This window comes from Pelophylax lessonae (genome assembly GCF_965119305.1).
Source record: "Pelophylax lessonae genome assembly, chromosome: 1".
In the NCBI taxonomy this organism is placed as follows: domain Eukaryota; kingdom Metazoa; phylum Chordata; class Amphibia; order Anura; family Ranidae; genus Pelophylax; species Pelophylax lessonae.
In genome coordinates, this window is record NC_138768.1 from 378,700,663 (window position 1) to 378,728,260 (window position 27,598).

Consider the following 27,598-nt stretch of genomic DNA (forward strand, 5'->3'; position numbering starts at 1 on the left):
ATTTACATAAAAAGTACAGTAAAACTGCAGGAAAGGGCACTGGGGGGTAATGTAATGTGATTTTATTTTATTTTGAACGATATCAGTGTGTTTGGTGCATTTTACATTCGAATTTGCCGCCGGTTCCACCCCCCGGCGGACGTCACGTCGCCGGAGACGGAAGCCGGGGCTCGCAGACGATCGGGAGAGAGCTCCGCCGCCGCATACCACCCGCATTCTTCGCTGGATCCCGGAGAAAAGGTAAGTAAAACCTCCTCCAGCATCCAGCGATCTTCCTAGCGCTACCCCGAGTGTGACTCGGGGTTACCACTTTTGGCACTAAAATCTTACCCCGAGTCACACTCGGGAATACCGCTAGGAAGGTTAAAATAACGAAGTGCCGAATCACAAAAAATGGCCTGGTCATTAAGGGGGCAAATCCTTCTGGGTCCAGAAGTGTTTAAACAAGCTGAAGTAAGAAGCTGATTGGCTACCATGCACTCTCCAGTTTAAGTAAATCAACCCCCAGTGTCTCTCATAGATTGTACTGTATTCACATTTTTTTTTTTTTTTACAGAAAACATTTAGTACATGAGAAAGAATTCCCAGAGCTCTGGTTTTTCAAAAGCGATAGCACAGCAGCTTGTTTTTGACCTCACTGTCTGATAAAAGGGCCAGTTAATGCTCTGATAAGTCATTTATTTTTTATATAACACGTTGCTTTTAAAAAAGTGGCTGCCAATTTCAATGCATTTAGAGATGCCTACACATAGCAGCAGTTTTCATTACTAACACTTTCCGTAAATACCAGAGCATTCTGTCAAAGCTTTGGAAATTCCAGGTACTGACTAAGCTTGCCCACCCCTCCAACCTTCTGGCCAGTGATATAACCTATCATAGTGATGAGCCAACAGGAATGTGTGACAAAAGAGAGAGGGTATGTTCCTACAAGACCTGGAAGCTTTGCCAAATTCGAATGGCCCAGTATTCAGCAATAGAGTGACCTCTAGTTACCTGCACTTTACACCTTTCAGCAACTTTATTTTTTTTAAGTGACAAAGTCAGTTAAATTAGAAACAGTGGAAAAGTTATTTAGGCAAACTATGTGAAAGGCTGACCAGTGCTTCATCTGCTGGCTAGATGGAATGATATGTAGTGTTTATGTGAAATATTTCATATCTACATGATTAAAGAAAATATTGTCTTTGATATGCAGTGCCTTGAAAAAGTATTCATACCCCTTGGAATTTTTTCATATTTTGTCATGTTACAACCAAAAATGTAAATGTATTTTATTGGGATTTTATGTGATAGACCAAAACAAAGTGGCACATAATTGTTAAGTGGAAGGAAAGTGATAAATGGTTTTCAAAATTACAAATAAATATCTAAAAAGTGTGGCATGCATTTGTATTCAACCCCCTGAGTTATTACTTCTAGAACCACTTTTCACTGCAGTTACAGCTGCAAGTCTTTTTGGATATGTCTCTACAAGCTTTGCACATCTAGAGAGTGACATTTTTGCCCATTCTTCTTTGTAAAATAGCTCAAGCTCTGTCAGATGGGTCTTGCCAGAGATTCTCAATTGGATTTAGGTTTGGACTTTGACAGGGCCATTCTAACACACGAATATGCTTTGATCTAAACCATTCCATTGTAGCTCTGGCTGTATGTTCAGGGTCGTTGTCCTGCTGGAAGTGGAACTTCCACCCCAGTCTCAAGTCTTTTGCAGACTCTAACAGGTTTTCTTCTAAGATTGCCCTGTATTTGGCTCCATCCATCTTCCCATCAACTCTGACCAGCTTCCCTGTCCCTGCTGAAAAAAAGCATCCTCACAACATGATGCTGCCACCAATATGTTTCACAGTGGGGACGGTGTGTTCAGGGTAGTGTGCAGCGTTAGTTTTCTGCAACACATAGCTATTTGCTTTTAGGCCAAAAAGTTACATTTTGGTTGCAACTGACCAGAGCACCTTCTTCCACATGTTTGCTGTGTCCCCCACATGGCTTCTCACAAACTGCAAATGGAACTTCTTATGACTTTCTGTTAACAATGGCTTTCTTCTTCCCACTCTTCCATAAATGCCAGATTTGTGGAGTGCACAACTAATAGTTGTCCTGTGGACAGATTCTCCCACCTGAGCTGTGGATCTCTGCAGCTCCTCCAGAGTTACCATGGGCCTCTTGGCTGCTACTCTGATTAATGCTCTCCTTTCCTGGCCTGTCAGTTTAGGTAGATGGCCATGTCTTGGTAGGTTTGCAGTTGTGCCATATTCTTTCCATTTCCAGATGATGGATTGAACAGTGCTCCGTGAGATGTTCAAAGCTTAGGATATTTTTTTAAAACCTAACCCTGCTTTAAACTTCTCCAAAATGTTATCCCTGACCTGTCTGGTGTATTACTTTCCCTACATGATGCTGTTTGTTCACTAAGGTACTCTAACAAACCTCTGAGGGCTTCACAGAACAGCTGTATTTATACTGAGATTAAATTACACACAGATGGACTCTATTTACTAATTAGATGACTTCTGAAGGCAATTGTTTCCACTAGATTTTACTTAGGGGTATCAGAGTAAAGGGGGCTGAATAAAAATGCATGCCACACTTAAGATATTTATTTGTAAAAAATGTTGAAAACCATTTATCATTTTCCTTCTACTTCCCAATTACGTGTTACTTCGTGTTGGTCTATCACATAAAATCCCAATAAAATACATTTATGCTTTTGGTTGTAACATGAAAAAAATGTGGAAAATTTCAAGGGGTATAAATACTTTTACAAGGCACTGTATCTTAATTAGGATTTAAAATGTTAAACAGACAATTTTGAGAGAATGACCGACCAGTTTTATCTTTCTGAATTACATCGGACAATTTAAATACAACAGTGCCTTATAATTATCTTTATATGCTGGTGATTTACCCTCTTGGAGTCATTATATTATAATCAATAGATTGATATCAACCCAGTCAACCTATTCATCTACAATCAGAAGTGTATTGTTTAATTATCTAGTCCATAATGTTTTCATATGTAAAATTTAAAAATCATTGCTTATATCCTTCTTAATTCCTTTACTCCTCTGTATTTCCTTCTACCTGTCCGTATGCCCCCACTGTTTATGTAATGGAGACAATCATTACTTGAAATCAATTCTTTTAACCATCACAATAATAAAGCAAAAAATTAGTTACATAGTTAGTGAGGTTGAAAAAAGACATCAGTCCATCCAGTTCAACCCATAACGTGTGTGTGTGTGTTTGCTGTTAACCATACATTGTATACCCCTGTATGTTGTGGTCTTTAAGGTGCCCATCTAATAGTTTTTTTAAACTATCTATTCTCCCTGCTGATACCACTGCTTGTGGAAGAGAATTCCACATCCTTACTGCTCTGACAGTAAAGAACCCCTTACGTAGTTTAAGGTTAAACCGTTTTTCTTTTAGTTTTAGTGAGTGGTCCCTTGTCTTATTGAATTCCCTTACTCCCTTACTAACTTACTGAAAAGTTTGTTCCCTATGCTAGGGTCACCATTACAGTATTTGCACATTGATATCATATCCCCTCTCAAGTGTCTCTTCTCCAGAGAGAATAAGTTCAATGAGTTATAAAATCACTAAACAATAATTTTAATATTGTATATTTCTATTTCTAATAATTTTACTGACAACATTTATCTAAGCATTCTTAATATTGTTTTTATCCTACAAAATAAAATGCATCCATATTAATTGTATATTCTTTACTAAGAAGTGAAACTTTAGATAGTGTTTCTTTTGGGAACATAAAAAGGAACTAATAACTAAAACGCTTTTAAGAGACATCATAATAGCTATTTGTTTACCAATTTGCTTTCATTGGCAGCCCCTGTGGTCAGTAAATGGCAAATGCCAGCAAGAAAGAGGGGAGCCAACCAACTATAAGCACTGCATATTAGACTACTCCAACATCTATGGCATTTATGCATACTCTGGAAAGTAAGTATGCATCCTTTTCACTAAAATACTGTTGGTTTATAAAGAAACTACATTCGTTATTAGCTAGTTAATATGTACTTCGTGGTCACACAAGCACAGTTTCCTCATGCTTGAGCAAATGAGGTATGAGGGTCACCACGACAACCAGGCTTTGTTTACAGAGAAGGCTTTTTGTCTTTGGATAACACAGCAATGATGTCAGTTGCCTGATTATATGATAAACTGTCAGCAAAAGCTACAATCTACAAAAATACATAAATAACAACAAAATAATAATAAAAACCCATAAAAGCAGAATGTTGTCAATGTTGGAGGTTCTCCAAAGCCAAAAACATGTTTCTAATTTGTAAGGAACTAATATGGAAAACAATTAACAGGGCTTTAAACAATCAAAAAGTACATTTGTTTTGTTTGAGCTCATTTTACATTCACATTGTTCAATTATATATTTTTCTGCTTTTTGTCACTGTATACTCTAATCAAACATCGAGAATTACCACCCCAACAAGACCAATCCACTGAGAATAATCAGAGCACTAATTCCCTTAACTAACTTCTATAACTCAATAGAATCTATGTTTTCTTTTTATAATTACATCCTATGTTTATATGTATTGTACTCAGTGTTTATGACACGATTCTTATTTCTAAAATGAAAAACAATCGAGAAACACCTAATGAATTAAAATGAATCTATAGCCAAAAACATTCCTTTGCAGTGAATTGAATAGGGGATGGTCAAAACCGTCTGTCTGAACCTGCCTCTTATGCAGGCCATACATGGGTCGAATTCCAAACAAATTTTCTTTTGAAAATCAGAAATTTCCTGCGTTGTGTGATCCAATGGTGCCACCAATGATTTCAAAATTGGACCAACCAAGCCTTCAATTTCACCTCATGTTGCTACAGAAAATAATTTTCATTGCTGGGAATCTTCTTTTCTTTCCAGGTCACAGCTCATGTACATTTCTTTTTCGATTATATTTCTTGCATAATTCTCCCATCATTTATTATAAATTTGTTCATTTTTCCACGAAAATTCTTAGTTACGATTTTCGAAAGAAAATTTGTTTGGAATTCGACCCATGTATGGCCGGCCTTAGACAGTAGTCTCCATAACAGGTGTCCTTGCTGGATGATTTCCCTTCACCTCTTGTTCTAGTGACAACTCAGTGAAGGGTACTGAGAGGTGGCACTGATAGGTGGCACTAATAGGCAATGGTAGGTGACACTGATAGGTAGCACTGATTATGAGGCATTGACGGGCAATGGTAGGTGGTACTGGTGAGCATTTATGGGTGGCACTGGTGGGCACTGGTAGGTGGCATTGGTGGGTACTGGTTAGCAGTACTGACGGGCACTGTATGAGAGCGATGTCCCTTTTACAGAAGCATGTAAAGGCAGGGCACCCAATACTTTTGACAATATAGTGTATATGGCTGAGAACTTTGTGATCATCTGGTATAAGTGGCTTTCACGTCTGATATTACAAACAGTATCATTGTACTAATTTTCATTTTGCCCACTTTATTTCACTTTTTTTTCTTATGGTATTATACCACAGAGGATTTGAATTATACAGTATATATTAAAAAACTTTGAAAGTCGCATATATATTGTTGAGACCTTTGTGATCCTTTGGTATAAGGGACTTTCACGTCTGATATTACGGATAGTATCGTTTCACTCATTTTCATTTTGGTTTCATGTTTTTTGCTTATGGTTATTACACCACAGTGTATTCGAATTATATATTATTGGGCAATCATACTATTTTGCTTTTTTTTTTTTGTTTACCGTGGCACATTGGTGACCATATACACATTCCAAACAGTGTATGGCCGTTGATGGTTAGAACAAACAAGTAAAAAACATTTGTTGATCAGCGGCTGCAGATGCTGAGCAAGCTGCTCTGCTGTCAGAATATGTCTCTCTGAGGGGATTTCGCTATCTACCTCATTTGTGTGGATGGAGAAATCTCTTCAGGTTTTTTTCTGATCAGCCCACAAGCTGAATGAGAATTAAAACTACTCATCTTTGGGCATCATTAGGCAGGGATGATTCCAGACAATTTTGGTGGGGGGTTGCTCTGCTGGTACTTGGAGTATAAGTGAGGGAGATCCTCTGATCCTAGATCATGTTATAATAATAGCAGACATAACATAACGTGAAATTCTTAGTCAGAAATTGAAATAAGCAAAGTTATGTAGAAACTATTCAGTGTAATAAGAGCACAGACTGTAACCCCTTATTGAAGTGTACAGAGTACAGTGGTCAGAAGTATGCTAGTGTGTCCATTACATTATGGTCAGCAAGTACAATAATCAGTTCTATAATTGGTGTCAGTGGGCGTAAAAATAAACCATAGTTGCCAACATTTGAAAATTATGCGGGACACCTTGAAGCGACTGAGAAGAAAAATGCAGTGCTATATATGGATTACTTGTCTTGAAGGGAATGAGAAGTAAAATGAGGCATACAAAGCACCCTGCTTGCTGGGAACTTTTGGGCATAGTCCTAGTTTGAGAACCTATGGGCATAGTCAAGAAGTAGGTGTTACTTTATGGTGGTGTGTGGCTTGTATTGTAACACCTTTCCCCCTTTCTTTGCAGAATACAAGTAGCAATGCCAATGCTTTGCTCAAATTTATTAGTCTAAAGCTGGCTTTACACTAGTAGATATTTTTTCATAATGTTTTCCTTTAGGAACGATTGTTTTGGACAGCAGGATGGGAAATGTTTGTGGAGCAAACAAATTTCTAACATTGTTGGTGTTTTTTGCTCGGTAAACTCTATTTGTTCCAAAATGGAATGCTAAAAGCAAATAAATATGTGGACTATTTTTAAAGGACATTTGTCAAGCTGTTGTACATAGAATTTTCAAACTAACCTACTAGTGTATAGCCAGCTTTAACTGTCTGCCAGGTGTCATTTGTGCAATAAAGCAGTGTTTCTCAACCTTTTTTCAGTCAAGGCACCCTTTAATAGTCTTGAGGCACCCCATTCTAAAATGTAAAAAAATAAATAAACAAATAGTTTTACATAATGCAGCAACGTCTACACATGTAGGACATCCAACATTAGAGGTTTATTCTCCCAAAGCAAATACACCCTTGCATCTTAGTACTGACTATTAATCCAATGTTTCTCTTCTCCCTCAATTTATCTCCCTCACTCAGCTGATGTGACCCCCAGTGCTGATGGAGGAGGGGGGGGGGGCGGGCAACAAGAATGCTATGCAGGGGCCTGACATCCTCCTTATCTACTGATGAGGTTATTGGTTGTTAGAACACTGCTGACTAGAATGTTATAATGGTACACAATAAAAAAAAAAACTGTGTCTTTGTGTAACTAAAAGGCAGGCTTGATACACCCACTGACTTATACACAATTTTTGGGCAATTTTTAGGCATTGTGTCAAGACACCCCTGAAGAAGCCTGAAGACATCCCAGGGTGCCTGGGTACCGTGATTGAAAAAGGCTGCAATAATTATTAGCACTATGCAAAACCTCCCTGGCAATCTCTCCATTTCCTGTGTGAACAAATACATTTTCAAATAAATTATTTTTTTTTTCCCACCATTTGATTCTTCATCCTGTTAGGGATGTGTTTATTCCTTAACTGCATCATTTGTGGTCATGGTTTAGTGCAAGTGTTTTCCCTCCCATAATATAAATTATAAGATAGCACAAAAATGCAAGATAACAACAAGTAGTGATGATGTCACAGGTACTTATGCTCCCTTTTTTTTTTGCCTGAATTTGAATTGCTATTGTAAAAAAATGGATCAGAGGTATAATCAGTGGTACAATAAGATGTTTTTAACAATAAGATGTGATGTAGATAGAATCACAGAATAAAAAGTTTAACTTATTTCAATATGCATAGTTAAAAAGTCATTCTGTATCAGATTAGAGAGAGTTCAAAATGTAACTGCCAAACAGGGACTGGTCATTTTCCAGTGACCAGGGGACCCCCTTTCCCTGTGTTTCCACAGGCAAAGAATTACAGAGAATACAAGAAATGAAATACACGTATAGACATGCGCAGAAGTCAACCAAAAAATGTCCCATTCCATTCAAGGAAAATCACCACACAAGAATTTAAAAATATATATTTGGGTTTAGTTCTAGGCTAGGGCCTTGCAACTCCCAGTAGTCCACATGGCAATAGACAGTCTAAATAGACAAAAAAAATTAAAAGAATGTACAACCATAGCAAAGTAAATCCTTTAATATGAATATAAAAATCCCAATAAAACCATTGCACTTGCATAAGTTTGGACACACACATGTAGAAATTGTACATAGTAATCTGGTAAAGCTGAGCAATTCTCTATGAGCCAGTGAAAGAATCCCATACACCAGAGGATGGATATCGTCAGCCTGTCAACAAATGCTTATGGCAAAGCAAGGAAATGATCACCGAGCACCTACAGCCGTGCCTCCCTGGCAATCAAGCCTTTGTCCGACAAAGAAGTGTGGAGTGGCTAGAGAGACAGCCTGGAGAGAAGCCGGCCGTGACAGGACACTGAAGAAGCTAAACTTTGTCATGGCAAGCTGTTGATGCTTAGTGATCCTTTCCCTGCTTCACCTTCAGCATCTGTTGACAGGTGTGGGGAGGCTGCCGATATACATCGACTGGTGTATGGTATTTCTTTACTGGCTCATAGAGGATTGCTCAGCTTTACCAGATTACTATTGTATTTATTACAGTTACTCAATTCACAAAAACACTTTCCATATGTGTTCACACTTCGAAATGTGAGTGTATTGGTTTTATTGATATTTGTATATTCATAAAATAAAGGTGCATGATAGTGACAATCAAAACAGAAGTACTAAAACACACTAGCAGCGCTAAAATTCATGAATAATAAATGAAGTGCAGTCCATTGGGATAATGTCCATATGTTCATATAATCATGCAATGTGCCTAGAAGCCGTGAATAGATATATTGCACTGGACCCTCCACCGCACCAACGTGCTCCCCCTAATGAGAGACACTCACCAGAAATCTGGTCATACAGGGACTTGTAATGCCAGCCTATCTCAGGCTCAGAAAAACGATATCCACAGGAATTTCCCAGGACAAACGGCCCTCGATCAGTCTCAATCGGATCAATTCATGTGGCCGACCCACAGGAGATTCCAATTACATCAGGGGTAGTACATGTGAAAATAATAGCTCACATAGGGCAATATTGCATGGCTAAAATCAGACTTTATTACCCACAACAGGATCCCCAATAGCTGATGCACTTACAATATATAAAACAAAGCAAGCTTGTCATATAAAGGATGAGGCATAAACCTGCGTGTAGAGGCCAATCCCCGTGATGTCAATTCGCCGCCGGTACCAGGCTGTAGCGAGCATCGGGTTCAGCATCAGACGCCGGGTCCAACCTCGTGACCGCGTGACCACGCCCTGACGCGTTTCGTTAGCAAGTAACTTCAACTGAGGGCGTGGTCACGCGTGTACGGTCACCGCTATTTGACTATACCGACAGGGCGGGGGCACCAATCAGCCGGATGACGCAGGACCATCCCGCTCGTCATCACTTCCGCCCTTACCGGAAGTCATATCATGCAACATTGGCTTCCGCCCACACAGCGGATCACTGCCATCTCCGATCAAGACTGTCCATTTTCCACAGCGCCTCTAAGGACAAAAAGGGAACTGGCACTCGTCGGATCACAGGCAGATCATATAGCCTATATATGCATAATAAATATGTTACAATAAATAGCGACTTATTACAACAAGAATATCGAAATAAAAGGTGATTACCATTCAATAAACATAACGATAATCACTTACATAATGTACATAATGTCCGACATCGTTTCTGTGAGAAGGGTTATGATGAACGGAAGCTTGATAGTACCATCATGGAAGTCCTTGGCATTTCTCAGCAGGAATGCCTGGTGGATACTGTTAGACCAACCGATAATAAACAGGAGTGGAGTTTTCTCACACAATACAACTCCCAATATAGAGATGTAGAGGACATTATTAGAAAACATTGGGGTGTATTGAGTGTGGATAGGATTTTGGGGAGCCTTATTCCATCTACACCCTCTTTTGTATATAAAAAAGCGCGCACTTTTGGGGATCAATTGGTGTGCAAGGTCCTTGACCCCCCCACCAAGCCCTCCATGTTTTGGGACGACAGGACGGGTTTTTATGCCTGTCGTCGTTGCAAAACATGCAGACAGGTGCGGACCCATTTGCGAGGATTTTCCTCTTTTAGTTCTTCCGCGAATGGTGAGACCTTTGACATTAAGGATCTCATCACTTGCCATACCACTCATGTGGTATATGGCTTGGAGTGCCCTTGTGGCTTAATTTATATTGGAAGAACGAAGAGAACTATTGCAATACGTGTTTCAGAGCACATTGCAAATATTCGAAATGGTTATAAGGACCACAATGTCTCTTTACATTTTAAAAAGTATCACAATCAAGATCCGAGTGAGTTGAAATTTTGGGGAATTGAAAATGTTAAACAGGTCTGGAGGGGTTCAAACAGAGTAAGAGATCTTTCCAAGCGTGAAACTTATTGGATATTTTTGACCAACTCTCTACACCCCAAAGGGCTAAACGTTGATTTAGACATCAACTGTTTTATCAGCGATTATTAACACCTTTTTTTAAATTTCCCCTGTCTCATGTGATGCTTTTTGTCCTCTTGGATTTAGTCGTTTAAACCTTTGTTTCCCGTCTTGATATGGTTAATTTTTTAAATATAGAATGATGTTTTTTATGTATTGCTTTAATGATAATTTTATCTAATTCTTATAATTTTTACATTATGTAAGTGATTATCGTTATGTTTATTGAATGGTAATCACCTTTTATTTCGATATTCTTGTTGTAATAAGTCGCTATTTATTGTAACATATTTATTATGCATATATAGGCTATATGATCTGCCTGTGATCCGACGAGTGCCAGTTCCCTTTTTGTCCTTAGAGGCGCTGTGGAAAATGGACAGTCTTGATCGGAGATGGCAGTGATCCGCTGTGTGGGCGGAAGCCAATGTTGCATGATATGACTTCCGGTAAGGGCGGAAGTGATGACGAGCGGGATGGTCCTGTGTCATCCGGCTGATTGGTGCCCCCGCCCTGTCGGTATAGTCAAATAGCGGTGACCGTACACGCGTGACCACGCCCTCAGTTGAAGTTACTTGCTAACGAAACGCGTCAGGGCGTGGTCACGCGGTCACGAGGTTGGACCCGGCGTCTGATGCTGAACCCGATGCTCGCTACAGCCTGGTACCGGCGGCGAATTGACATCACGGGGATTGGCCTCTACACGCAGGTTTATGCCTCATCCTTTATATGACAAGCTTGCTTTGTTTTATATATTGTAAGTGCATCAGCTATTGGGGATCCTGTTGTGGGTAATAAAGTCTGATTTTAGCCATGCAATATTGCCCTATGTGAGCTATTATTTTCACATGTACTACCCCTGATGTAATTGGAATCTCCTGTGGGTCGGCCACATGAATTGATCCGATTGAGACTGATCGAGGGCCGTTTGTCCTGGGAAATTCCTGTGGATATCGTTTTTCTGAGCCTGAGATAGGCTGGCATTACAAGTCCCTGTATGACCAGATTTCTGGTGAGTGTCTCTCATTAGGGGGAGCACGTTGGTGCGGTGGAGGGTCCAGTGCAATATATCTATTCACGGCTTCTAGGCACATTGCATGATTATATGAACATATGGACATTATCCCAATGGACTGCACTTCATTTATTATTCATGAATTTTAGCGCTGCTAGTGTGTTTTAGTACTTCTGTTTTGATTGTCACTATCATGCACCTTTATTTTATGCGGTTATATTTATAGCAGCAGCTTTTAGATATATCATTTGTTTTAGCATTTTATATATCACTCTATATACTACAGGTACCTGGTAATTAGCGCCGGTTGAGTAAGTAATTGTAGTCCCCACTTGTGTCCGTTTCACTTGCTCCTTTTGGATATTTTTGTGTTTTAAAACCTGGCTGCTATGGATGTCATATCCTTTTTGAAGAATAGGAACCTCATTGAGGAAACTATTTTTTCTGCTGAGTTTATAGAGGAACCATCACACGATCTAACCTTAAATCTCACTTTGTTAGGCAACCTACTTGAGAAACAAGTGAGAACATGGTGGGATATCTGTACTTTTAATCAATATATCAAAGAGGGCATTATAATGAGGAGTTTGAGGTGGGACGTTAGTCCCCAGGATGCACTCGATGATGAGATATCTACTAAGGAATGGTTAGATTTTTTCAACAAAGCAGGTACTGACTTACAACAATTAGTACTGAAAAGGAAAAAACGTAAAATGGCTCTTCTTGAAAAGAGGATTGCTGAATTACAATTAATCCTGGAGCCGGATAAAGATCTAGCTCAGGTTATTAAGTTTAATACAGATGTAAAGAAGAAATTAGATAAGATAGATAAGGACACACATAAAAAGAAAATTAAGAAATATAAGAGGGACACGTTAGACTTCAGGACCAGCAATATATATGCTTGGCAAAATCCGCCGGGACAGTCTATTGCACGGCCCATGGAGTCGGTTCCCAATACCCCGCTCCCATCCACCTCTAGTGGTATGGGTGCTAATTACTATGTCCATTCGGCAACATCAATGCCTAATAAAAAGGGAAAGAAAAAGGGAAAGACTAAATCCAATGACAATAATTATCCATCCAACCACGATCAATGGCAACATGTTCCTTTTAGGAATAGTGGGCAAGATGGATCTATATATAGAGGAGGTCTTAATTCACCTAAACCTCTCCCAACCTTTAACAGGTACGATTCATTGGGTGACGCGAATGCGCCATCCACGCCTGTACCCCCACCTCGCCCTTTTTTATGGAGGGGCGGTCGGGGCAGGGGAGGGAGACGGGGTGGCAGACCCTGGAGGGGGAGACCCATGGAATGGGGTCCCCCGAGTTATCCACCGAGGGCCGGCCCATCCTCCCAATATCCTATCCAAGCACAACACGTAAGCGAGGATGTCGAGCAGGGAGGAAGTACCAACAACAAAAAAAGAAGGCTAGTGGATTAACGGGTGTGTACAATTTGGCTGGCATTGTTCTCACCCAAAAAGAGACTAACATCTTAAATGCTGGTTTGAAATGTGCCAAGCATAGACCCCTCAACAAATTTGATGTGTACGTAGATGTGCATAAATATGTGAGAAAAATTAATTTAAAGAGACATTTTCTTAATCCAAATCGTGTTATTAACAACAGTCGATCTTACAGTGTGGATACCACTGTGGGGGTGGATAGTGGTTTAAAAAACCGCTCTCTGTTTAATCCTCCACAGTCCTCCAACCACTGTGTGGATGTGTTTAAAAATCTGGTACTGCAGGATGTGGCAGCTCTGCAGCCCAGAAAAGGGGTGAACCCTAGACACATCCAACAGGGTTTGGAGGCCTTGGAGGAAAGAAAAAATGTCATAATTAGACCTGCTGATAAGGGGGGAGGGGTAGTGATCCTAAAGAAAGATTTCTATCTGAACCAACTCAGCAGTATGCTTTCAGATACAGAGACCTATGAAGAGCTGAGAAGGGATCCAACCCTAGAGTACAGGAGGATCTTGAAAGACCTGATACAGTCGGGCTATTATCATCGGGTTCTTTCGGATAAAGAGCAGAGATACCTTATGCCCAGTTTTAACAGAGTACCAACGATATATACTCTGCCTAAAATACATAAGGACGCACATAATCCTCCAGCCAGACCCATCGTCAATGGGATCAATTCAGTTACTGCTAGACTGGGTGAATACCTGGACTTCTTCTTACAGGCCAGTGTGGTAAATCTGAGGTCGTACCTTAAGGACACCAAAGATTTCCTCCGGGCCTTGAAGGAAGTCCAGATATCCCCAGATAAAGAAGTTTTTCTAGTAACAGCGGATGTGTCCTCGCTATATACTATAATTCAGCATGAGGATGCATTACTAGCTCTGAATTGGGCCTTCTGTAGTCGTACCGACCTCCCGGACCCCCAAAAGAGATTCTTGAAATGCGCACTGGAGTTCTGCTTAGCGCACAACTATTTCTGGTTTAATGGAACATTCTATAACCAGAAACGTGGCGTGGCAATGGGAGCTAAATTTGCTCCCAGCCTCGCCAATCTCTTTATGGGGGAGTGGGAGGATCGGTATATTTATGCGCTTGCTAAGAACGAGCTGAAGATCTACAGAAGGTACATTGATGACCTGTTTTTTATATGGGAAGGTTCAGAAAGTACCCTGCGAGAATTTGCTGACTCACTCAACTCCAATAATAACGGTGTTAAATTGGAGTTTAGTTGGAGTCAGGAGTCCATCCATTTTTTGGATGTAGAAGTGATGGTAAAAAATCACACACTGGAGACTCGTGTGTACTTTAAACCCACTGACCGTAATGGGTATTTACCCATTTATAGTGGTCACCACCCACGTTGGTTACAAAATATCCCTAAGGGGCAGTTCCTCCGGGTGAGGAGGAACTGCTCCTCAGATACGGACTTTCTGACACAGGCTCAGGTTCTCCGACATCGTTTCTGTGAGAAGGGTTATGATGAACGGAAGCTTGATAGTACCATCATGGAAGTCCTTGGCATTTCTCAGCAGGAATGCCTGGTGGATACTGTTAGACCAACCGATAATAAACAGGAGTGGAGTTTTCTCACACAATACAACTCCCAATATAGAGATGTAGAGGACATTATTAGAAAACATTGGGGTGTATTGAGTGTGGATAGGATTTTGGGGAGCCTTATTCCATCTACACCCTCTTTTGTATATAAAAAAGCGCGCACTTTTGGGGATCAATTGGTGTGCAAGGTCCTTGACCCCCCCCACCAAGCCCTCCATGTTTTGGGACGACAGGACGGGTTTTTATGCCTGTCGTCGTTGCAAAACATGCAGACAGGTGCGGACCCATTTGCGAGGATTTTCCTCTTTTAGTTCTTCCGCGAATGGTGAGACCTTTGACATTAAGGATCTCATCACTTGCCATACCACTCATGTGGTATATGGCTTGGAGTGCCCTTGTGGCTTAATTTATATTGGAAGAACGAAGAGAACTATTGCAATACGTGTTTCAGAGCACATTGCAAATATTCGAAATGGTTATAAGGACCACAATGTCTCTTTACATTTTAAAAAGTATCACAATCAAGATCCGAGTGAGTTGAAATTTTGGGGAATTGAAAATGTTAAACAGGTCTGGAGGGGTTCAAACAGAGTAAGAGATCTTTCCAAGCGTGAAACTTATTGGATATTTTTGACCAACTCTCTACACCCCAAAGGGCTAAACGTTGATTTAGACATCAACTGTTTTATCAGCGATTATTAACACCTTTTTTTAAATTTCCCCTGTCTCATGTGATGCTTTTTGTCCTCTTGGATTTAGTCGTTTAAACCTTTGTTTCCCGTCTTGATATGGTTAATTTTTTAAATATAGAATGATGTTTTTTATGTATTGCTTTAATGATAATTTTATCTAATTCTTATAATTTTTACATTATGTAAGTGATTATCGTTATGTTTATTGAATGGTAATCACCTTTTATTTCGATATTCTTGTTGTAATAAGTCGCTATTTATTGTAACATATTTATTATGCATATATAGGCTATATGATCTGCCTGTGATCCGACGAGTGCCAGTTCCCTTTTTGTCCTTAGAGGCGCTGTGGAAAATGGACAGTCTTGATCGGAGATGGCAGTGATCCGCTGTGTGGGCGGAAGCCAATGTTGCATGATATGACTTCCGGTAAGGGCGGAAGTGATGACGAGCGGGATGGTCCTGTGTCATCCGGCTGATTGGTGCCCCCGCCCTGTCGGTATAGTCAAATAGCGGTGACCGTACACGCGTGACCACGCCCTCAGTTGAAGTTACTTGCTAACGAAACGCGTCAGGGCGTGGTCACGCGGTCACGAGGTTGGACCCGGCGTCTGATGCTGAACCCGATGCTCGCTACAGCCTGGTACCGGCGGCGAATTGACATCACGGGGATTGGCCTCTACACGCAGGTTTATGCCTCATCCTTTATATGACAAGCTTGCTTTGTTTTATATATTGTAAGTGCATCAGCTATTGGGGATCCTGTTGTGGGTAATAAAGTCTGATTTTAGCCATGCAATATTGCCCTATGTGAGCTATTATTTTCACATGTACTACCCCTGATGTAATTGGAATCTCCTGTGGGTCGGCCACATGAATTGATCCGATTGAGACTGATCGAGGGCCGTTTGTCCTGGGAAATTCCTGTGGATATCGTTTTTCTGAGCCTGAGATAGGCTGGCATTACAAGTCCCTGTATGACCAGATTTCTGGTGAGTGTCTCTCATTAGGGGGAGCACGTTGGTGCGGTGGAGGGTCCAGTGCAATATATCTATTCACGGCTTCTAGGCACATTGCATGATTATATGAACATATGGACATTATCCCAATGGACTGCACTTCATTTATTATTCATGAATTTTAGCGCTGCTAGTGTGTTTTAGTACTTCTGTTTTGATTGTCACTATCATGCACCTTTATTTTATGCGGTTATATTTATAGCAGCAGCTTTTAGATATATCATTTGTTTTAGCATTTTATATATCACTCTATATACTACAGGTACCTGGTAATTAGCGCCGGTTGAGTAAGTAATTGTAGTCCCCACTTGTGTCCGTTTCACTTGCTCCTTTTGGATATATTTGTATATTCATATTAAAGGATTTACTGCACTAGGGTTGCCCTTTCTTTTTTGTTTTTTTACTTTATAGAATTACAGAAATCCTGATATACTGCTTTTTCAACGGCAGTCTTTGAATGCAAATATTTTTGTCCCCTTTCCTGTAAAAAGATTACCAGCCTACTCTTGATGAGCATATGGTTACTGTCAACAAAAAGGGCCTGTAATATTCAACCATAATCTCATAATCTTTGGTCACTAAAATACTATGAATCAATGCTGGATTTTGACAGTTGATCTACCATTGTTCATAACAGAATTAACAAACCAAAACTATATATGAAAGAAAGAACAGAACACAAATATAATGAAAACCATGTTGACATCAGTGAAGAAGACTGAAAATAATTTATTTAGCAAAATAGTACAATCATAGTAATTCTAAAACCTAGAACACACCACTAGATTTTTTTTTGTTTATTCCGCTGGAGCTCTGAAGGAACATAACCCCCCCACCCCCTGCCAGAACACCCCAGACAGCATTTTCAGCCAGTGGCTGAGAGCGCTGATCGGGAGTCGGTCAGCAGACCTTTTTTGGTCATAAGCCTTCAATAGAAGCTGGACGCACATGGATACACATGGGCCAAATGTCAGCCAGTTTCTATTGAACTGGCCGATCCCGGCTGACATTTTGGCCATGTGTAAAGAAATACTAGTTTCCTGGCTGACAGTCTGACCCACTGGATTCAGTATTGTACCAGGACATGAAAAGGAGTGCTGACTTAATTCCGGCCTGATTTGTGCCATTGTTGTTTTGTGTAATTGACCTAAAAAATATTTTTGAGTTAACAATTTAGGGAGGTCAGCTATGGTCATACCTGTATTATCAAGAATAGTAAGCTACAAGGGCTCTTCTTTGTGAGTAATCTTTACATAGATCAAAATTAACCTTGGCACATAATCAGCAATCATAATCTGAAAGGGCTCACCTATCGAATAGGCACAAAAGTACAAAGTATAAAGCAAAATCCATTATAGATTGTGTCCATAACCTAATTTATTATACTTCCTTTCCTTTCCTGGCCAACTGTCTTATGCCCACAGATCTTCCTCAACAGCCCCAAATCCCCCCCCCCCATAAAGATCTCCCTCCACAGCCCTAAATACCCCTAGCAAAGAACCCCCTCCGCTCCTAACCCACCTTATCCTTACAGACCCCCTAGTACAATGCCCATACGCCAAGCCCACCCCTCAGTAAAGCCTACCCCTTTCCCTCCCAGCCCACCAATCCAGTACAGACCTCCCCCTCCCATAAAGATCTCCCTCATACTCCACTCACTGGACAGCTCATATTGAGGGGAACTCCTCCATTCAGCTGTGGAATATGATAAGAGCCAAAAAAAGACAGGACTGCTTCCCTCAGCATTTTACTGCTGCTGCACCATGCAAAACAAAAAGAAAATGTCAGGCAGTCGCAGCTTGGGGACGCAAACTTTTTTTCATTCTTTGCTGTATATTAACACTGCTTGCAGCCACTTTCTATCTATGTGCACTCACTCCATAGGTGGCTGTATGTAATTTCCTATGTTTCTTGAAGATGGTCACAGTGCATGTTGCCTGTGGTCTTTTTGCAGCATGGTTGCTTGTAGTTTCCTTTGGGACAGCATGTGACAGGGTGACAACACGGGAGAACAAATAATAGACAGGAACAACGTTTTTTCACCCTATGACTAAATAAGGAACCTTTATGGATGGATTACTAGGTATTATTTTAGTTAAAGCTGCAAATTTAAAAATATATAAAATGACTCTTGAAATTACATTGCCATTAACCTCCTTGGTGGTAATCCCGAGCGTGACTCGGGGTGGATTTTTCATTGCAGGAGCGGTAACCCCGAGTCACGCTCGGGGTAGATGTGCAGAAAAATAGCAGCGGTGTTCTCTTACCTTATCCTGGCGATCCAGCGATGATCTCTCATTGCTGAGATCGCCAGCCAAGAGTCCCGCCGCTCCTCGGTCCTCCGTCGGTCTGATCACTTCCTAGTTCCGTTCCCTGCAGCAGCAATGCTGCAATATATATATATATATATATATATACCGGTATATATATATATATATATATATATATATATATATATACACACACACACATATATCTATATATAATATATAATGCATGAATTATAATCTAATCAATAATATAATTTTATTATATATATTATATATTAAATAATAAAATAATATTATTGATTCGATTATAATTCACGCGTTTGTGTTTCAAATTTATCACATCTGGGATGTCTACTAGACTCTTGTTTTGGTCAGGTTTAAGTCAGTAATTACTAAGAATTATAGGCCTATAATACATAACGCCAAATTTCCATGAAAACAATTGTACCGCTTTTGGTATGTAATTCCTGACAAAATCATACCGCCAGGGAGGTTAAAAAGCTGATGTGGTGTGGGAGGGTGGGTGTTGTTTATTTATCAACTACCCATTCATCGCTAATTTATAGGTTATATAAGATTTGTAAATTGACTTCAGTGAGAAAAAAGGTAGGGATCTGAAATAATTAGACTGGGGCTATTCAGTATTCCATCCTCTTTCACCCCACATCACTTGGTTTGAGCGCACACACGCACACACACACATATTATATGCAATTTCAACAAATACCATTGTGCTTATTGGAATGACTCAGCTCACTACAGCTGCAGTGTTATGCAAATAATACACTTTTACTCTGATGTCTTACTACTGTTTGCATATAAATCACCTAAACCCGCTATGCATTCTACTACTCCTTGTATATAAATAGCCTGAAGTTTGGGAAGGACTGCACTTTCCCATATATTACAGATAGTCAGCCTGTGATAATTTCATAAGCATTTTACTTTTCTAGCCTTTCTGCTCTATTAAAAAGAAAACAAATCTGGACTACATCTAAATGACTGTTTGGCTCTTGTAAGCATATTCATTAATACAGGTCATGGAGCAATGGGGATGTGCAGAGAGCAGCCACCCATAGGAATCAGACAGATATTGTGCCTTAACTGATCTAACTCCAGAAAAGTGAATAATGATTGGTTTGGCGTGGATTTTTGCACATTGTGCATTCTCACTGTCCTTAGCCTATTCTTTTCTGAACAAGCCCAGTAAGAATGAATCAAATGTTTAGAGACTCCTTTTAAATGAAAAATGACACATCTAAAGTACTTCGATATAAAGAAGGAACAATGCCTCTGCCTAGAAACCCGTGCTGTAAAGCTGTTATAGGCAGCAAAAAAAGAGGGATCTAATAACTACCTGGTGTGTTCTTGCTAAAAATATCTTAAACCTATTTGACAGAACATACAGTGTGGAAGTAGTTACTGGCATGTTCATAGGGGAATTCTGTAGTTATGTAATCATTTATTAGGCTGAAATCAATGAGTAACCAATAATAACAAATGATAACATTGTTGTTACTCTGAATATACTGCATATATTAAGCTGCCATGGATAATATACATTTAATTCACACTTATTAAGTAGACCAATGAACATAAGGACAGGCTAGGCCGGAGTCAGGACCAGATAACAAGGAGGATTCTCAGCACAAAGTTTGAAAAAGCTACCAGGAACCTTCTGGCAAAGCACTAAGCAAAATTACTATTTGCAGCTTGGTGGCATCTCAGAACCATGCCTGCAGTTCCTTAATTAGGTTGTAGAACAGCATCTGACCTAGATGTGCCTAAAGATCGTGCACCCCACTGAAAGAGAAATGCTGAATGACAACTGGTTCCTTAGACGAGGACATGCAGCATGCACTGGAGGTTACTGGGAACCACTGGTTCCTTAACCACTTTACCACTAGAGCATTTTGCTGTCTTACGTCTGGGCCACTTTTTGCGATTCGGCGCTGTGCGACTTTAACTGACAATTGCGCGGTCGTGCGACGCCGTACCCAAACGAAATTTACGTCCTTTTTTTCCCACAAACAGAGCTTTCTTTTGGTGGTATTTGATCACCTGTGCGATTTTTACTTTTTGCGCTATAAACAAAAAAAGAGCGTTTATTTTGAGAAAATAACAATATTTTTCACATTTTTTTATATGAAATTCCCCCCAAAAAAGATGTAAAAACAAATTTTTTTTAAAATTTTTGGCCAATTTGTTTTATGCTACCTATGTTTGGTAAAAAAAATCCCAATAAGCGTATTTTGATTGGTTTGCGCAAAAGTTATTGCGTTTACTAACAAAGGGAAAGATTTTTGTCATTTTTGGTGTGTTTTTTTTTAACGCGTAATGGCGGCGATCTGCGATTTTTTTTGCGGGACTGCGACATTGTGGCGGACAGATTGGACCCTTGACTGACATTTTTGACACTTTTGGGGGTACCAGTGACATTACTACAGTAATCAGTGCTATATATATGCACTGTTACTGTAAAAATGACACTGGCAGGGAAGGGGTTAACTTTATTGGAGAGGGAGGGGTTAATGTATGCCTGGTGCTTACTGACGTGTGGGGGGGGAGGTGACTTTGTGAGACAGGGACAGATCGGATGTCCAGCTATGCTGAACAGTCCGATCTGTCACTCCCTGTCACTGAGGAGATCCGCCCGCTTGTGTTTACACAGGCGGGCGGATCTCCACACTAGATCCCCGACGATCGGGGCAGAGCAGCGGCGATCGCCGCTGCTCCTCCCCTGGCCCGACTCCCGCTGTGAATGAAAACAGCGGGAGCGCGCCTCCGGCGGCGCGCGAGCGCCGCCTACAGGGGAGGAGTCTGACGACGTAGGCCTACGTCGTCAGACGGGAACGAGCCACTTTGCCGCAGTACTATTACAGTACTTAGCGGTAAAGTGGTTAAAGGCCTGTTTTTCTCCAGACAATCTAAAGCTCCAGGGATGCTCCCTATCATTGTCTTAATGATGAACACAGATGATCAGGCAGTTGAGTTAAAGCGTTTGTTACCCCAACACATTATCCATATGTGTGCCTACTGTGTCATGTACTTATATAAGAAATTATCCTTTTCTCTTTGTATTGCTTCCTTTGTGTGAAATACTTGGTGTTCCTCCAAGTCCCCTTGCTTTTCTATTAAAATCTGACAAGGCTAAGCAGGAGAGCACACTGTGGTCAGTTCTCTAGCTATGCTGGGAACTCAGTGTGCTCTCCTCCAATGATCAGACTTGTCCTGACACCCCCCCACCCCACTGCACAGCCATTCACTGGGAAGCTCAGTGTTCTGCTGCTCCCCCCCAGCTCTTATGCAGTTGAGAATAGAGAAAATGTGATCACTTATAAACAAAGGGAAAATGTATTTATAATGTTTTTTTATAACTATACAAAAATGTTTTGCCTTTCATTTCCATTTTAAACTGAAAGGGTTATTTTACAAGGTGATCGTTTATAATTACTTTAACCACTTGCCGACCAGTCACGTTGACTGTACTGCGGCAAAGTGGCTCGTTATCGTCTGGTGACGTAGACCTACGTCACCAGACATTTCCCTCTCTCGCTCCGGAGGCTCGCTCCTGCTGTATTCAGTTACAGCGGGAGTCGGGCCAGGGGAGGAGCGGCGGTGATCCCCGCTGCTCTTCCCCGATCGTCAGGGATCTAGTGTGGAAATGCGCCCGCTTGTGTAAACAAAGCGGGCGGATCTCCTAAGTGACAGGCAGGGTCAGATTGCAGGGTTCAGCATAGCTGAACCTGCGATCTGTCCCTGTGTCACTCAGTCACCTCCCCCCACACACGTTAGTAAGCACCAGGCATACATTAACGCCTCCCTCTCCAATAAAAATTAACCCCTTCCCTGCCAGTGTAATTTTTACAGTAACAGTGCATATGTATAGCACTGATTACTGCAGTAATGTCACTGGTACCCCCAAAAGTGTCAAAAATGTCAGTCAAGGGTCCGATCTCTCCGCCGCAATGTCCCAGTCCCGCAAAAAAAAGTATAAACTATAAAGTGGATTTTGAATCTTACATAGATCACATATTAGAAACGTAAACAGTTAATATAATGCCATTTATATAAAATAATTCTAAATAACACAATTGCTAATTGTGATAAAAAATTTTATGTTATGTAATGTGGACATAAGAAAGTGAGTTAGGTGTGTACGAATATAAATGGAATACATCATAATTTACTAAACTGTCCAAATATAGCATTCTACCTTTTAAAGCAGGATTCTTCAGACTATTGCCCTCCAGTTGTTCAGGAACTACAATTCCCATCATGCCTAGTCATGTCTGTGAATGTCAGAGTTTTACAATGCCTCATGGGACGTGTAGTTCCACAACAGCTGGAGGGCCATAATTTGAGAATCCCTGTTTTAAAGTGAGGTTGCTTTACTAAAACTGGAGTGTGCAAAATCTGGTGCAGCCCTGCATAGCAACCAATCAGCTTTCAGGTTTCTTTTTGTCAAAGCTTAATTGGACAAGCTGAAGTTAGAAGCTGACTGGCTACCATGCATGGCTGCCCCATATTTTGCACTCTCCAGTTTTAGTAAATCGACCCCAATATATTTAAATAGTGAAAGAAAAACTGGTATATTACATTTGTGGTTGCTATTATATTCTATGTATTTAATTAGTACTAACCTTTTAAACAGCTTGCAGAAAATGGTGGACCATATTCCATCTGCTTTGGCTTGCATGATGAGGACGGCTGCAGATTTGGTGCCTGTGGCACTTGGAAAATAGGCTTCCCGTTAGTTATGACTTGCCGCCTTGGACTTATAGCAGGTAAGTGAATAGTGCTTTCACTGCTCTGAGGTGCTACACCACCTCCAAGAGGCATTTTTATGTACAGGTTCCCATTAGCTGGACTGGGGGTTGCACTGTTAGAAGATGGACATGGAGTCCCTGTGTGTACTCTAATGGGTGGTATCTGCTGTCCACTGATTATTCCAGGTCCCTGAGGGGTGCCAGTTGCTCTGTGGTTCATATTGCAAGTTCTTCCATTCATTTTGCTTCAGTCGTGCTACTCTTCTAATACGTGGGTACAAGAGCAATTTTCCAGCTGTTAATGTGTTCCCATTTGGTTGTCCTGAGAGAAACACATCTGTCAAGGGGTAAAAAAAAAAAAAAAATCAATGTTGATTAAGTGGAGTGATAATCTTTACAGTCTAAAGTGGACCTTAGAGCATTTCTGTAAAAAGAAAACTCTGGAACACTGACGGAAGATGCAGTTTGAATATATTAGGAATATTAAAGTGTATAAATACTCTCTCAAAACGGAAGCATTTTCATTAAAAGAGGAATGCAAGAATTCTGGAAAAACATGCCAGGCATAGCTTTGCTTTGCATGCCAAGTGCACTTTCCTCTACATAACACATTCTCTAGTAATCAATATACTTCATCTCCTATTGTCTTGCTGTCTCAATGTGTCCTCAATAATTTAAAATAAAACAGTGAGTCTTTTAAAATCTGCTGGTGTTCGTTAAGGTATGAATGAGATTAAAAAAATAAATAAAACAAGTTTTCACCTTAAAAACATGCAAATACATTAACATGAAAAATAATACATGAACAATATTTTTAAATAACCAAACAGTACAGAGACCAATTAGCAAAAAAAAAAAAAAAAACACACAGATGCAGATACTGTATATTATATACATAAACCCTGTCCTGGCCCCTACAAATAGATTGATGCCCTGATGATCTATGTATGTATTTTCATTTTGTCCATGCACATGTTTATTCATATTCAGGAGTGCACATGGGAGAGTTTTTGATTTTCAAGCTGTACTGGACACTAAGGCAAGCCATACACGATTCGAATCCTGTATGGGCAGGCTGATTGATCGATCAACTTGGGTACAACCAGCATGCCGGGTTTTACCTGCGATTATCACTGGTGGCTGCTATAGCTGCTGGCAATAATCACTGTCTTCTCCCGGGGAGGGTGGCTTCCCCCGCCCCTCCCCCAGGAGAAGACAACAGCTTGGCAGGAGGAATTCTTGGGGGAATTAAGTGATGTTTGCACCATGTATGTCTCCCCCAAGAGAGAGATTTACTAAAACTGAAAAGTGTAAAATCAGTTTCCAATTTTTTTTGTCAAAGCTTAAAATGGAACTTCCCTCTCTCAATCAACATGGACTATTTTTATCCCTTAGGGCCCTTTCACACGGGCGATCCGATCAGATCCGCCTGTCAGTTTTTTAGGCGGATCTGATCGGATCCTCCATGCAGCTCTATGGGGCAGCGGATGTCAATGGAGACACCTCCGCTGACACTCGCTGCCATCCGTATCCGATCCTGTCCGTGAAATCTGGACGGATGGAAACCCTATTTTTCCATGCGTTCAGTGATCGGATCGGATTAGAGCGGACAGGCGGTCCGCTCTCATCCGATGCCTCATAGAGGGCAGCGGGGGCTGAGACACCTCCCTCTCCGCTCTGCAAGCGGAGACAGAGCTGTCATCCGCCGGCTCAGCGGGGATCGCGGATCGATCCCCGCTGAGCAACACGGATCCGCCTACGGAGGCGGACCGTGTGAAAGAGGCCTAAGGCTGCTAGTATTTGTAAATAGATCGGAAAGTAGATCATATTTACTTGCTTTAAACTTTGTTGTTACATTTCTTCAGGTACTTCCTGGTTTCCATGCCTAGACAAATGATTTCATACATCCCAGGAGTCTTCAGGGAAAAAAGGAGGGTTCTCAGCTCAGCCTATGCCTGAGCTAAGGGCAGATGGATTCCAGGAAGTAAATTATACATAAATCATCTGCCTTTATTCAAGATAGCCATGACCAGAAACGTTATGAGGGTATTTTTCAAAATTATTTCTCAGCAAAATAAAGCATGGAGACATGGATGGATGGGAGAGATTGCTTTGAATAATACAAATTTAGGGATGCACCGAAATTTCGGCCACCGAAATTATCGGCCGAAAATTAGCCTATCTCATTTCGGCCGATAATGGGTTAACATTGCCAAAAATAAATATGGCCGCCGTGGGGAAGGAGGAGGGCGCAGCGCAGGGCAGGTTTTAAAAGTCCCGCCTCTGGCCGGCCGTCCGCCTCTCAGTGACGTCCCTACTACGATCTGTGCATTATGAATAGACATGCCAGGCGGACGGGCGGGGCGAGCGGCCGCTATAGAGAGAACTAATGTGATCCATCCCTGTCAGCTCAGCACGACTATGTGTGAATGAGAACAGAACTGAGCTGACACCGGGCAGGGGGCGGGCGGAGCGGCCGCTATTAGCTGTAACTATGTGAGAGCTTCACTTCCCTGATAGGCATGTATCTCCGCTGTCAGGGAAGTGAAGCTCTCACATAGTTACAGCTAATAGCGGCCGCTCCGCCCGCCCCCCCGCCCGGTGTCAGGTCAGTTCTGTTCTCATTCACACATAGTCGTGCTGAGCTGACAGGGATGGATCACATTAGTTCTCTCTATAGCGGCCGCTCGCCCCACCCCCCCGCCTGGTATGTCTATTCATAATGCACAGATCGTAGTAGGGATGTCATTGAGAGGCGGTGCCGCCGGCCAGAGGCGGGACTTTTGAATGAAGGACACCCGAGGAGGGGGACGCTGAGGCAGTGGGGGGGGGAGCTGAGGCAGCTTACCAATGGTATTTGTATTATGAAGCATGAGGGGTTAATGTATTGTCACTGCAGGTCACTCATCTATTAGTGACCGACCAGTGGCAGGTAATTAACCCCTTTGTGCTGCATTAGTGCAACCAGTATCCGTGTTAATTAACACTGGTTGCACTGATACTGGTTGTACTAATGCAGCACAAAGGGGTTAATCACCTGCCACTGGTCGGTCACTAATAGATGAGTGACCAGCAGTGACAATACATTAACCCCTCATGCTTCATAATACAAATACCATTGGTAATTAAAATAACCTCTTGCCAACCCATCACAGTACATATACTGTGACAGGGTGGCAGCGACAGGTGTACGTCACTACCTGTTTTTGGTGTATGCCCCTGTTCTATCCATTTTAAAAAAATTTTGGGGAAAAAGTCATTTTCGGTTTCGGTTTTCGGCCAAGGGCATCCTGCATTTTCGGTTTCGGTTTCGGCCCAAAATTTTCATTTCGGTGCATCCCTATACAAATTAATTAAAAAGCATTTTTGATTTGTGGTGCTCAATTGCAGTGCAGTTCCACTTTAACTGAACAAGCTGAAGCTAGAAGCTAATTGGCTACCATGCACAGCTGCACCAGATTCTGAGTGCTTTTTTAGTAAATTTGTTGGGAATCACTTTGGGCAGGGGGACTCCTGGAACCCAGCTTACCTTAGAGAGGTCAGGAAACTTCTTTTTCAGCTCCCCAGGCCCCTCTTATGTGTAAGCCAACCTGTGCCTATTAGGGACACAGGGTGACAGAGAAGCCCAGTCTGGTATGCCAAAGCCAGACTCCCAGTATAACCACACCAGACTAAACATTACATTTTACCTCTGTTATCCTGGGTTTTATATTCTTGGTTTGTGTTGAAAGTTGGAGAGGCTCCTTCACTTGGGACAGTAATATTTATCAACAATATTGTGACAGTACCAGTTCCATTTAGCATCTGTCCCAACTCCCTTTTCTTCACTGGGATATCGGCCTCCTGAACCAGCCAGGTTGTCTTTGTTTAGAACACTGACATTGGGCATAACATTACTGTTACTGGCCATACAGTATTTTGTTGCTCAGATATAAAGTGTGACTGCCATACCAGGTTTCTAAGGTATCCACACTTCTTCCAGCGGCCAATGGGGTTAATGTCGGTCACTAACGCTACCCCACCTTCTTTACTGAGTGTATTATGCATGCTCCAAGCATGAAGACCAGAGGTAGAGAAAAGTGTCCTTTCACACGGGCGGTGCGCCCGGCAGACTCCGTTTTGCTCAGCGGGGATCGATCCGCTGATCCCCACTGAGCAGGCGGATGACAGGTCCGTGTCCGCTCTGTGTCCAGAGACAGACCTGTCAGATCCCTGCTCTACTCTATTGG

At 41.4% G+C, this 27,598-nt stretch overlaps 1 protein-coding gene across 1 annotated transcript in view; it reads right to left on the minus strand.

Moving 5' to 3' along the window:
- GLIS3 (GLIS family zinc finger 3) overlaps positions 1-27,598 on the minus strand; it is a 529,924-nt gene that overhangs the window by 435,354 nt on the left and 66,972 nt on the right. The window contains exon 2 of the mRNA XM_082243469.1: positions 23,244-23,706. Coding sequence (XP_082099595.1) covers positions 23,244-23,610 — 367 coding nt within the window. The 5' untranslated portion in view covers positions 23,611-23,706. The remainder of the gene's footprint in view (positions 1-23,243; positions 23,707-27,598) is intronic.